The sequence below is a fragment of the Lathamus discolor genome, chromosome 3 (assembly GCF_037157495.1).
Source record: "Lathamus discolor isolate bLatDis1 chromosome 3, bLatDis1.hap1, whole genome shotgun sequence".
Taxonomy (NCBI): Eukaryota; Metazoa; Chordata; class Aves; order Psittaciformes; family Psittacidae; genus Lathamus; species Lathamus discolor.
The window spans coordinates 49876087-49889178 of record NC_088886.1 but is presented as its reverse complement, the minus strand read 5'-3'; the positions used below and the strand labels follow the sequence as shown (position 1 = coordinate 49889178).

Genomic DNA, 13092 nt, shown 5'->3' with positions numbered 1-13092 from the left:
ATATAATCTAAAGAACAAATCAGGAAGGTTTCTTTGCAGTGTGCAAATCTGCCTAATTGTGATGAGCACACATGGCACACTACAGAGTCTGTTGAATGCTCTTGTCAGTGCTGCTCAATTGCAAATTAAGACTTTAAAAATACATAAAATGTGGAAGTTCAGCAGTTATCTGCTATCCCCAGTTCTTAATTACAGCAGCACCAAACTCTAAGGAGCTTCCCTTTTGTGTGATACATTTGTACAGCCTTATGAGCTAGGGTAGGTGGGATGCGACGTAATGTGCACATAGGGCATTCTTTCCATCAGGTGCAGGTCTGGCCTTTCACTTGGTGCTAGATATTTACCTTTAAAAGACACAAACCTATGTGGTAATGTGACTTAGCTGTGAGATAAGCAAGTTTGATGAAGTGGTTTTCTGTTTGTACAGGAATGTAGAGGATGCTCAGAATTTCATTGGGGTGTTCTGATTATTGAAGTATTAAAGACAGATGAAGCAATAACTAAAATATAAGAGTCTTAAACCTGGGATTTTCTATCTTTTTGTAACAAAGTTAAGCAACTTTTGTCTTTTCTGGTGTACATCTGACTGAGGAACGGAAATGCAACTCAAAATGGCTGTGCTAAGTGTAAACCACTCAATTCCTAGTTTTCACAGGCTTAAACTTTTTGCAAATGTTGCTTTCTGTTCTTGATGTCCACACAAAAAAGTGTGAAGTATGCTGCTATTCATGGGTTCTGAGAGAAAGGAAAAACAGTTATTCCTCCTTAAAATATTTTGCCATGGTCCCAGAGATCCTGGTGAAAGGCTAATGGAAGCCCATGTGGCCTTTCCTAAAGGCCGTGCATTCTTAGAGGCATTCATCTACTTTGCTCCAGGCTGTTTCCAGCTTTTTATAATCCAGAGAGTTAGGAAATCCTGAAAGTACTTTTCTCTACTGCTCTTTGCCTTATCTTTAGAGTCTTGGAAAATTGAAATCAGAAATTCATGTGATCCAAATGTTTTGCTCCATTAGAATTCAAGGTAATGTTTTCTTCAGTCTGTGGAGGAGAAAAAGCAAGTCTGAAAAAAATTAATGAGTGGTTAAAATAGAGCTGTTAAAATGGCAACACACAGGCAGCCTGTGTATAAATATAGGCTAGCTCCTCAGCAGTGTTCTTATATGGTAGATCTGAGTGAAGGAAAAATATCAGCCTACTCTTACTCTGTACAAGCTTGTGTGTTGGTTGTTACAGGCTGGTGCCATATGCTTGATAGTAGACAAGACTGCGTATTACATGGAAATCATAATGACACCTTTTTTCTGTTGCAGGGACCTACCTTACCAGTGTGAGAGGGGAATCTCAGAAGCATACTGTGGATTTTTTGTCTGTACATGCTACTTGATCTATCTTTTATTGACCCATGCAAAAGTAAAGAAGAGTCAAACAAAAATCATTGTCACTTCTGCCTAAGAACTGGCTGAATTTTATGACACCTGCTGGAGAAGCTTCCTGGACCATTAGAAATAGAACAGCTTGTGCTGCTTCTCTGGTCAGCAAAGCTTTCTGCATGGAGTACAAAAATCAAGTTGCCTTAAGTTAAACCATATGCAAGTTGCACTAATTGTCGTAACTCTACAGCTGATACCACTCCAGACTTGGCATTTCAAAGTTTCTCATGTAGTTTGAGTGTTTCCAACTGACATTGGAATGTTTTTATGAAAACTGGTGTGGCTGTGAAAATTCTGTGTGGGGTGAACTTTTTCCTGTTAAGTTCATGGTAAATTTTGAAGCCTCACTTCCAAGTGTGATCTGTGCTATGGCAGCAACGTACAGGCTTATGGTCAGTTCTGTGAACTGCTACAGCAGCGTGGTGATAGACCAGCACTTTCAACACACTGTGCATTACTGCACAGGGACTTGCCAAGTGTTTAAGCAAGGGGTTACGTGCATAGTTGCCCACCACAGTGTCTGCGCAGAGCTCAGTGTCCAAGATGCCAACCAAGACCATAAAATTCCTGTTCCTGAAAATGGACTTGTCTTGCCTGGAAATGAGGACTATCACCAAATCCTCCCAAATAATCCAAGAATCAGAAAGGGGTCTTCAGTGCAAGCCTCCAGCAGTTTGAAAGACATTACTGGTGAGGCAATAAACCTTGCCAGTGGTAAAATAAAGGAATTCTCCTTTGAAAAGCTCAAAAACTCTTCCAGCCATGTGGCCTACAGAAAGGGAAGGAAGGTTCGCTCAGAATCCTTCAGCAGACGTTCATTTGATTTTGACTTGATTTATGGGCATTTCAGCAATGCTGAGAACTGCCCTCCATGTGGATTTTTGCAGAGTCCCTCACCTGTGGAGAAATGGCAGGAAAGCAGTGATGCTCCAGAAGTCACCATGAATAATCCCATGGTTCCCTTCTCGCCTCATTCCTTCTCTGAAGAAAACTTCATTACCCAGATTTTGGAAAAACACAAGCTAGATGGTGGTTCTGGTGGAGATATTAAGGTGTGCTTAGACATCTTGCTCAAGTGCTCAGAGGATCTGAAAAAGTGCACAGACATAATAAAACATTGCATCAAAAAGAAATCTGCAGACAGTGTTAGTGGAGGGAACAGCAGTGACCCCCTGGCCAATTCAGAAATGATGTATATGAACCTGATGACAAGATTTTCTTCATATCTGAAAAAGCTACCTTTTGAGCTCAAGCACCCAGGACACAAGGAAGCTAGTGACTTAGCAGATCTGGTTAACTGTTTTCATGGCTTGCAGCAAACTCCCTTTCCCCCAGTATTTGGGGATGAGCAACCACCTAGGTATGAAGATATTATTCAGCAGCCATCCTCAAGTACACTTTCTCTCAGACCAGGTGATCAGTGTGAGGTGACAAGCACCTCTCAGTCCATCCCAGCAAGTACTGTGACCTTTACCTCAAACTCCCTTCATAGCATCCCACAGGAGAGCAGTGAGAGAGCTGTGAAAGATGCTTGTGCTCTACCTCAGTTACCAGCCACAAGCCCTTCTGACTGCACATCCTCCACTGAGGCTCTGTACATTGAGGAGGAGTATGATGGGGAAAGAACATTAGCAAAAACAAAGAAGGCAGAGCAGAAAGGGGGCTGGGAGAGTTTAGAGCTCAGCTACCAGCTAGCTGGTGGTTCAGATCTAGCTGCCAATGCTAAAGCAGAATGTGCCCGAGTGGGAGATGCTGAGCTTTCCCACCCCTCTGAGAAAACCACTCCTTTAAAACCAGCTTCAGATTCTGTATTGTGTGGTTCCCAAGCTGATGTCTCCAAAGGAGAACAGATGTGCAGTAAGATAGACAAGGATGAGATAGACAAACTGCTGCTGGACTTGGAGTGCTTCTCACAGAAAATGGAGCGTACTTTGAGGGAACCTTCTAAAAAGGAGAGTGAACGGGCCCATTTGCAGATGTTTGACTGGCAGGATAGGCAGGTACTACCTTTGTCTCTTGAACCTAAAAGTAAACCAGTTGACCCTGCTTCCCCTTTGTCAAAAATCATGGAAATCAATGGACATAAAATGGAAGAGGACGATAAAGCCCTCTTACTGCGTATCCTGGGAAGCATCGAGGACTTTGCACAGGAGCTGGTGGAATTCCAGACAGGCAGGGGAAGCTTATCCAAGGAGCGGGAAGTGATGCAAATTCTTCAGGAAACTTTAACGACTTCTTCACAGTCCCTCCTTGCAGGGCAAAAATGTTGTGCTGGGGTTGCCTCCAGAGACTCTGTTCCAGCTTCAATTCAGCAGGCCCCAGAAGTGATTAAGGTAAGAGAACCAAACCTTTGATGGGGTAGCGAGTAAAACAAACATGGGAAACGTGTGTAGGGGGACACAGTTACCACTGTTAAATGATTCATTGTGCTTGGGATGCTGTAGTGTGGAATAACATGCTCAACCTGGCAGAAATGGAGCCTTTATTTAAATACAAACAAAAAAAGGAAATGAACCCCCCTAAGCAAACAAAGTATGCCATGACATGGTTTTACCCTTGAGCTTGTTCCTTTCCTGCTGGTAATCCTGTAGGCTGTTTTCTTGTGGTTTAAATGGATCCTATGTAATAGCAAGCAGAAACTATTTCAGCTAGCTACTTTCTTCCTGGGAGCAGGTATTGGATTAATGAGAACTGAATATTCTACCTCTACCTTTCCCTATCTCTGAGCATGCCTTGTTCTACTCATCTCTAGCCTCTAAGGAGAGGGATCCTCCATAGCACAAAGGTCAGAATCTAGGAGGATTTAATATACCTCTCCCTGTCCCTAGTGCATGTAGTCATTGTGGAGTCTGCATTGCTTGTGTGTCTCAAATGATGAGTAGGTTTTCCCAGGAAAAAGGGTCTTAATGGGAGCCTACTTCAGAGGGAAGCCAAGGGTGTTTGTACATCTCTTAAAGCTTTTTATCTGAAAAGTGCCAAATTTTCAAGAGAACTTGGTGTCAAACTTCCTTCCAGGTGCACAGAAAGTATAGAGAGGTCTTCAGTTTCCAAAATTCACCTTTCATACTTGAAAAATGCCATGGTTGAAAGCGTACTTGCACAGGTGCTTCCAGTGGAGTATGATGTTCGTTGTTTTCAAAACTGTCTGCTTTTCTGAAAATACAGGAGTTTGGTGCAATTTTGAAAGGTTGGGGTGTGTCTGACCCTAGATGACCACTGAGATCCTTTTAGACTGGGCTTTCCGAGTGTTTCTGATGTTTCTCTGCACATCTTTGCTTACAGAAAATGGTGAGCATAACCTTGTCTGATATCTTCAGCAAGGGAAAGTCTTTTTCTCTTGAAGAGTGTAGAATTAAGAACCTGCAGAAGCTCTAAAGTGATCTCTTATAATAGCTATTCTTGCCTTGAATAATAATTCAGAATATTTTCTAACTTGTGAACTTCAAACAAAAATGTGTTTGACAGCATGACACTGAGTTTGTGGCAGTTTTTCTGGAATCCTTGAAAGCTGGATGCCTTTACACTGTTAAACAGCTTATCAGTCTGGTTCCTTGCCAGCTTCTGTTTCCCTAATCACCCACCTAGCCTGTGTGTTAGTTTGCTCCCAGCCTGCCTTCTTTGGACATAAAACATGCACCCATACTACAGGAGCTCTTCTATTCCATGCAGCAGCACAACCCTTGCTTTGTGTAGATGCCTAGAACCAAAGATCATAAGAGAAAATAACTCCCTTGGGGACCCAGAGGAGCTGGAGGGGGGCTGGGCTGAGTACTGTGCAGCATGGATGCAGCTGGTAGGCTTTGGAGGGAGTTAGCCCTTGACGAGGTAGACAAAAGTCATCTGAACTGCTGGCTCTGTACTTATTTTAAGGTTTGCTGTCATTTATAGTACAGAGGTGGCCACGCATCTGGCTGTGGTCACAACGCCCTCTCTAGGTATAGCATCTAAGCAATATATCCATGTTCCTGGATAACTCTGCATCTGCCTTGGGGCTCCATATGGATTCTGATTCAGTATTGCACATCTGTGCTTGAGTAAATAATATGTAAAGTGTTTGTCGTATTTTATTAGGGCTCATAAAACTCTTATCAAATGGTTGAACGCACAAGCAAAACCCCAGAGATCTAATACCAATGAAAATGCAGTCCAGCATTCATTTATGAAGGCTGTGACAGTTTTAATATGCCTCACATTCTAAGCAATAAAAAAGGAGGGGGAGAGCTGCTTCAAACAGGACTGTTTTCTGGCTCAGTTGGCCTATCTGTGCTGAAATCTGTGCTAGCGTATATCAGCAATAGACTTTATCATAAAACAAATTATGATTCTCCACAGAGAACAATAGAATTACTTACCTCTTCATTTTTAAAGCCAAAACATTTAGAAACTCGGAAATGAATACTCAAGAAGTCCATCAACTTTACAGAGCACATAATGAACGCATCATGCCTCTTTCAGGCAGGCCTGGAAGTGTTGCATACTTAGAGACTGTCCAACATTTCCCATTCTGAGATTCAGTTTTCCATTGCTTATCTCTAAACCTCCAAGTATTTGTTTTAACATTTCCTGTTCTGTGTGTCTGTCTTAAGCTGATTATTTTAATGTGTTGGTTTTGAAAGAAATAGTTGAGTAAAAACAGTTCAGTTGTCTGGTAGGGGCTAGCAAAAAACCTAAGTGTTTATCTGTAGCTTTGTCTCTAGATAGAAAGGCAATAAGGAGTCCTGGGTGGACTGGCAGGTGTGAGGGAGATGGGAAAAACTAGAACCAGTGAGTAGTGATGAAGGTGGAGATGGGGGCTGTTGGGATCATGAGACCTGAACTGCAGAAGTGTTACTGTCAGGATTTGGGGTTTTTTGGTTTTGTTCTATTTGGGTTTTGGTTGGTTGTTTTGGGGGTTCTTTTGGAAGGCAAAGGGTGCTACCTTTGGGGTAAACTGTTGTCTTACATAAAGTTCTTTGAAAAGTCACTGGTAGATGTTTTTGACTTTACCCTCTCTGTGCCCTTGGTCTACTGCCTGTACAGTGTGGCTGATTTGACAAAGTATTTAAATCAGTTAATATTTGCAGAATACTTGGAACTCTAGTGAAAGTACCCTAGAAAAGTCTGTAAGGAACTACCCTGTTTGAATAGTGCAGGGCTCTGATGCAAGTCCTGCTCATGCATTTTATTTTAAGAGCTGTTAGATAAAGTTTGTGAATAACATAGCAGAGACCAGGACCAGAGTTTGATACAAAAAGAGATCTCTCTTTTTGTCTTTCCTCTGTTGGGTGTATTTTCTCAAGAGGATTACTCATGGTGTAATGAACCAGAAAGCAGTCCTGCTTCCTATTTCTCTCTCCCCCATGCCTCTACCTGCATTTGCATGGTTCTGAATCTTTATGCCAACTCTGATGCTTTGTGCAAGATGGAAATTATAGGCAGGCTTGTTTTCTGCCAGATTAGTAAATTGAATTGCTCACAGAGGTCAACTGGGTGATACAGCCATTTCTGGACAGAGACCTTGGGTCTGAGAGCAGGGGGGTTACAGTTTGCAGGGTTGATAAATGGTTTCAGACTATTTTGTCTAACTACATTGTATCTGACTGAGATAGTAGAGCTGCAAGTCAAGTATCCAAGAGACTATTGCCTGCTGCCACATTTCCTCTGGGCTGGCTCTAGGTAGCATCTATCTAATCCTGCCAGTCCTTAATGACTGAGGCAGGTATTGCTGGGATCCTCAGAAGTGTTCTTAACTCACTGTGCTCTAGAACACTGTCCTGAGGCCAGGCACCTTGGGTTTTTTTGTGTCAAAATGTCTATATTGCATGCTTAAACAGGTGGTATGCATATGGCCCTGAGCGGAATTGAGTTTCATAATCATATAAAGCTGAAGTTGACCTAGCAGCTTCATAATTCTGCCCCTTCAAAACATTACTTCGTAATTCTGTGTAACTTTTCATTCAGCAAATCTAATTATATGTTTATGAAGGATCTTGTGTGGGGCAATTAACTCTAAGAAGTGGCTTCTATAACATGAGTGTGACTTCAGGTTTGTCAGGAAATAATCACATTTTCTCAAAATGCATCCAAAATATGGTGTAAAACCACTTGTGGGAAATGAGCTTTAATCTCATGTATTACAAATTGTTTTGATCAAATATGGATAATATCTGTCAAGCTTGCACACAGTCTGCATTCTTTTCAGACATCAATTATTCATTAATCTAAACCAAATAGTAAAAAAGGTGCTTTTTTTTTACCTCCCCCCCCCCCCCCTCCTGCTTGGTAATAATTATTAAAATAAATGAAAATAGGAAGTGAATCTTAGATCAAAGATGCTAGAGAAAAAAACAACAAAACATTAAATTGGATGACTTGGGGACATGTTCATGACATGTGGGCACCTTGTAGTCAGGGACAGATATAGTCTCTGCTTGTGTGAAACTGATTTGTCTTGAAGTAGACATCTAAAGGCAGGTGAAACAGTCTAATGGTAGACATTGAGGTTTTTCAGCCTCATTGACTCTAAAACCAAATAAAACATCATTCTGTTGCTGGAAAAGTTTAACCAGTTTAGGAAGCAGTTGAAGCTGGTGCCCTTCTCAGCTGTGCAGAGTGCATTGAATTGTTGCAGCCAAGCTTTGGGGTACAGCTAAGTCCTGTGATGATCAAATCATACAAGTATTTTGGGACTAAGCCTCCAGCTTTAGGTGCAGGTGAGATTATATATTCTGGTGGCTAATGAAGGCAGTCTGACACCTCTTTACATTTGACACCTCTCCCCTTCACATTTTAAACTGGGTCAATTATAGTAAAAAGGAATTTCTTAAATTTGACTTGGCTTCTTCAGTTGATCCATAGACTGCTGATATCAGATTTTTCTGCTGTGGATTTTGTCCAGTTGACTTTGAAACCGTTGATACAAGGTTCTTTTACTGTGAATTTCTCACAGTACTGTATATTTGTTTTTATCTGTACCCACCTTATGTGTTTTGAGGGTAGGAAGTACCATGCTAGGAACCTGCTGTAGTGCAAAACATTGGCATTCAGACACAGCAAGCCTTGCCTCCAGTTTACTTGTATTTTTCCAGGTTATCAGTGCAAAAACCCCCAGATTTCCAGGATCTTTTGTGGCTGGTTAATTTGTGAGTGTCAAGTATGTGGCTGATTTTTGGGGGGGTATTTTTAAGTAGTAGTTATGTCTTTTCATGCATCCGTCTTTTAAAGCCCTCTGTAGCTGGTCTGGATGCAGCTGGAGGTACCAGAGGTTCTTCGAAGAGCATTTCCTCTGCAGTCTGTAAAAGCAGTAGCAGTCTGTAAGCTGGGTTAGAGTTCAGTTAAAGACAAAGTGAGTACACTTGCCCCAGATGCTTTAAAATGCCCTTTCTGACATGCTGCTATATATGTGCAGAACTGTCAGTACAGTGGAGCCTTGTGGACTCTTCAGGCATTGCCTTCATGTTTAGAAAAAACATTCAAACTAAGGAAACAAAAATTTATTCCAAAGCTGTTGCACATGGATTTGTGTATCCTCCACTTAGTGGCAATTCAAGTTAAAACATTCTTGCCTGCCTTTTTCTTTTTTCTTTTTTCTTTTTTTTTTTTTTTCTAGGGCTTCCTTTTCTTTTTGTCATCGTCATCCTACCACCCTGTTAGGCTTCATGTTCGATTGCAGGGCACACAACAAAGTGGGCTGATGACATGGTAATAACCTTGCAATTCTTGGGACTTGTAGCTCTGAAGATACATCTGGGATTAAAGACTTTCAGTTCCCAGGATGCACAGTTCAGTGACCTAAAGGGACCTGAACTGATACATTATTGTTCAAATCTTTTTTCATAAAGAACTGGGCGCTCCAGCCTAGGTTTTGGGACCATGACCTGGTGATTGACAAACAAGAGGAGAGAAAATCAACTTGGGGGGTTGGTACAGATTTACAAAGACATTAAAAAAGTATTTTTGTGGATGTCAGCTGGGGAGTCTCTGTCTTTTAGTAAATAGCCTATTTAACTGAACAAGAGCAAACCTGTGGTAATAACAACATTTTGTACTGGCTGTTTCTGTGTCTTCTCTAGTGCAGTGTTGCATTAGATGATGCTGCATTTGAATTAACTTTGGGCCTCCTACAGTAAATCAGGAAAAGGACATCAGAGGCACGTGTTGAACAAAAGCTTTCTGTTACTGTGGCCTAGTGAGACCTTTTAATTTCAAATGCAGTATGTTGGTGAAAGCAAGCCCTACTGGCTAGAAATGGGATGTTGCTCTGTGTTACTAAGCTTAGAAAGTAAACTGGCCATGTAGCTAGAATTTCTCAAGTGAAGTAGAGAAAGCAGTTCATGGGACTGTTTGTTCATTTGGTGGAGTAAGAACTGGATTTAGACCTTTGTTCAGCACCACTGTCATGACAAGGGAGGGAGAACACACTTTTAACAAGTCTAGACAAAGTCTGAGCAAGAGTTTGAAGTCTGTTGGCTCAAAGTTGTGCAGAGAAAGAGTAGACTATTGTCCACTGAGAAAACCTCTGCCTTTGCCTTGAGGGTTATGGGAAAAGTGAATAATGTGCATTTTGGTGTCTATATGAAACCTTTTTCTTAAGAACTGCTTTAGAAGGCCTTAGCTTATTACCCAAGATCATCTTTGTGTGCATGCTTGGTGTTAAAGAAGATTGATCACTTGCTTTTTCCAAGCAAGAAAGAAAAGCTGATGTTTTTTTTAAAATTGCAGGCTTTGGTCTGGAGTGGGAACTAATGCTGATCCTCTGCTTCACTGCCTTGGAAGCAGGAACCTCAAACCGCTAGCATCATATAGGCAGAGGCCTTGGCTGAGATCATGTGGTTTAACTCTAGCTGAATCTGATACAAGTTTGCACCTAAAGTTTCAACACTGAAGTGCATAAAGTAAGAACTATTGGGGAAGATGGTATATTTAGCCACTTCTGCAGTGCATCTAATTTTAGCACTCTTGGTAGTGGTGGTGGGTGCTTCCTTTCCCATATTACCCCTGGCCTATTACAAGCCAAGGACAGATTGTCTGTCATGTAGCCAGCAGGGAAATAGATTCTGTTGTAGATCATGTTTCTCAATTAAACTATTACAAGAAGGCAGAAGATCCTTGTGGTACTGAAAGATACTTCGAATATCAGTTAAAAAAGGGAGCTTTGGCTTCAGGAGTGAGATAAAATCTCTAGATGTTGTCCTTGTGAAGAGAGAGAAGACATAGTATGTTGAAGCCACTTGGCATTTTTTGCCTGTAAAAATCAAAACCAAGAAAGCAACGTGCTGGTCTTGACGTAGTCTCCTTCTGAAAAGGGCAGCATCTGCTTAGGAGCTGACCAGGATGATGATCAAGGAAAGTTCTCTGCGGAGGGACCCAGACTTGGGAGGGGAGCTAGCTTTCCTTGCGAAGGGCTGTGACTTTGTTCTTCCATCTCGATTCAAGAGGAGGCTGAAGTCATTCCAGCAGGCCCAGGTTTGAACGCTTGGCATTTCTTTTTTTTTTTTTTTCCCCCCCTTTTTGTATTTTTTTTGTTGGATCAGAGAATCAAACTGTCTCCCCTCTAGGCATGTCTATTTGCAGAAAGCTATTTGAAGCTAGATACCAGCAGGTTTAAAAATAAACCTTCCAGGCTTAGATTGCAGAGTTAAAGTGTCTGTAAACAAGGGGAAAAAATTAGCAGCAAGGGCAGTGATTGAATAATAAGGAGAGGCAGTGTAAGACACTGAAGTCTTTTCTGTGTTTTTCTAAAACTCTGTGTGATTGCTCTGAATGCCTCCTGTTGCATGTGAAACAACCACAACATTCTGTTTCATTTAGTGGGTTGTGCTCTCTACTGTACAAATCTGTGCACAGAGCAGCCTACCTGGCTTTGGCGTTTGTGATTTTACCAGCAAGGTGCTTCTTTGTGTTGTTTCCTATAATCTCTGGGCTGGGGATGAAGGAGATCATAGAATCACTTAGGCTGGAAAAGGCCCTTAAGATCATGGAGATGTAGCTGAAGAACTGGAAACTGCACCACGGCTGTATGTCTTGGTCAACCCCAGCTGCTGTACTCAGTTTCTGGAAAAACTGTCAAAAGATTGGGCTATTTTATGCTAGGACACCAAATGGTCATGTAGCCACCCCAGATTTACATTGTGTCCCAATATGCTGGAATCAGCCGATCTTGAGCTTCATCTATATTTAAGTAATCAGTGACCCAGTAAGGAAGTTAAAAAGTTTAAATTCTGAGTGGTGCAGCTGTTTTCCGAAGGTACAGCTGTTAAAGTTGCTCGGGAGTATATTGTAGTGCTTTTGTTTTCGTGAGTCCTGGTGACAGGCTAAAGTACATATGAGGTTAATCTCTGGAACATGTTTTTTCACTCCCTAGAGGAGAATTGCATGAAGTAATAATGCAGAGTAATAACTTGGGTGTGGACCATGAGCAATTTAGAAGAGACTAACAAGAACCACTCAGCACAGTGAGGTTCACTCTCCAGGGCTGTTCTGATCACCTAAGGACATAATCAGGGAATGAGTTGCAGGGGGAGATAAGATCTCCTGGTAGACCAACTGGAAAACCTGACTAGCCTTTGGTACACAAGCCCTCTGCCAGGGCTGAAGTTGGAGCAGCACCTTCACTGCTAACTGCGTCAAGAATAGCTGATCTGGGGCTGCAGATCCAAGGCAAGTGAGCTAATGCAGTGGGCAGCTGCAGTTGAAAAAATAGTGTCTTCCTTTTTCTTATCTTTCTTTCAGTACTTGTTCCTCTTGCTGCTTTGTGTCACCCCCCTCTTGCAGTGGGCCCCATGGGCCTTTCTGTGAGCTGGCTTAACTCCTAACATAGTAAAATATCATCCAGCAAGTCTGTTTCCCACCTTTTAGTGGGTTAAGTTGGCTCACAGAGGGCAAGCTTGGAATCTGGCATTTAGTACACAGTGGCAGTGTACATTTGGGTTGCAGAGACAGGAGTTCTCCCACTTAGCAGCAGTGAGATGTTAAGTTTTGTGTCTTGTGGGGCTATACCTTGTGGTTTGGGTTTATTAGTGTGAAGTGAGCTGAGAGTGGAGGTAAGTGGGCTCACTAAGTAGGGAAAAAATGCTAGCAGGAGAAGAGGTAATAAGGTGGTTGTAGGGAGCAGAGAGATGTTTGTGGAACACATAGGTGTTGGCCTGAAAGGCAAGGGAGAAGCTTTATTGTAAACCCATGTCTCAAGTGCTGTAAATTTCAGTTCTTGTGCTCCTCTCTTGCAGGACTATTTATGGAAGGATCAGAGAACCTCCCATAGTAGTGTTGGTAGGAAGGGAGGTCTGTAATCCAAAATCTCACTTGCAGGAAGGCTATTCCTAACACTAGGTCACATTAGCACTGGCTTTCTTCAAGTCTTGAAAACTCCTCAAGGATAGGGCTTCCCCTCACCCCTTTCCAGTGACCTCTTGCAGGCTGTAGTACTCTCAGTTGAATTCATCCTCCAGCCTCACCTTTCCAAGCTGCAGTTTATGGCTCTTGCCCCTTTATACCATTTACCATTATGAAGTTTGGCTCCATCATCTCTACCCACACTTGAAATAGATGTAGTCTGTGGTTATCCTGTTCCTTAGCTTTCATTTTGCCTGGCTAAACAGGCTCAGCCCCTCAGTCTCTCCTGCCAGGTGATCCTGACCCTGGCTGTCTGATTTGCCACCTGTAAATCACTGTCCAGTTTCTCCCC

The 13092-nt window shown here is 42.1% G+C and overlaps 1 protein-coding gene across 1 annotated transcript in view; it reads left to right on the top strand.

Annotated features, from left to right (window-relative positions):
• Nucleotides 1–13092, top strand: part of PPP2R3A (protein phosphatase 2 regulatory subunit B''alpha) — a 57689-nt gene that overhangs the window by 9581 nt on the left and 35016 nt on the right. The window contains exon 2 of the mRNA XM_065675117.1: nt 1311–3763. Within this exon, the coding sequence (XP_065531189.1) occupies nt 1757–3763 (2007 nt within the window). The 5' untranslated portion in view covers nt 1311–1756. The remainder of the gene's footprint in view (nt 1–1310; nt 3764–13092) is intronic.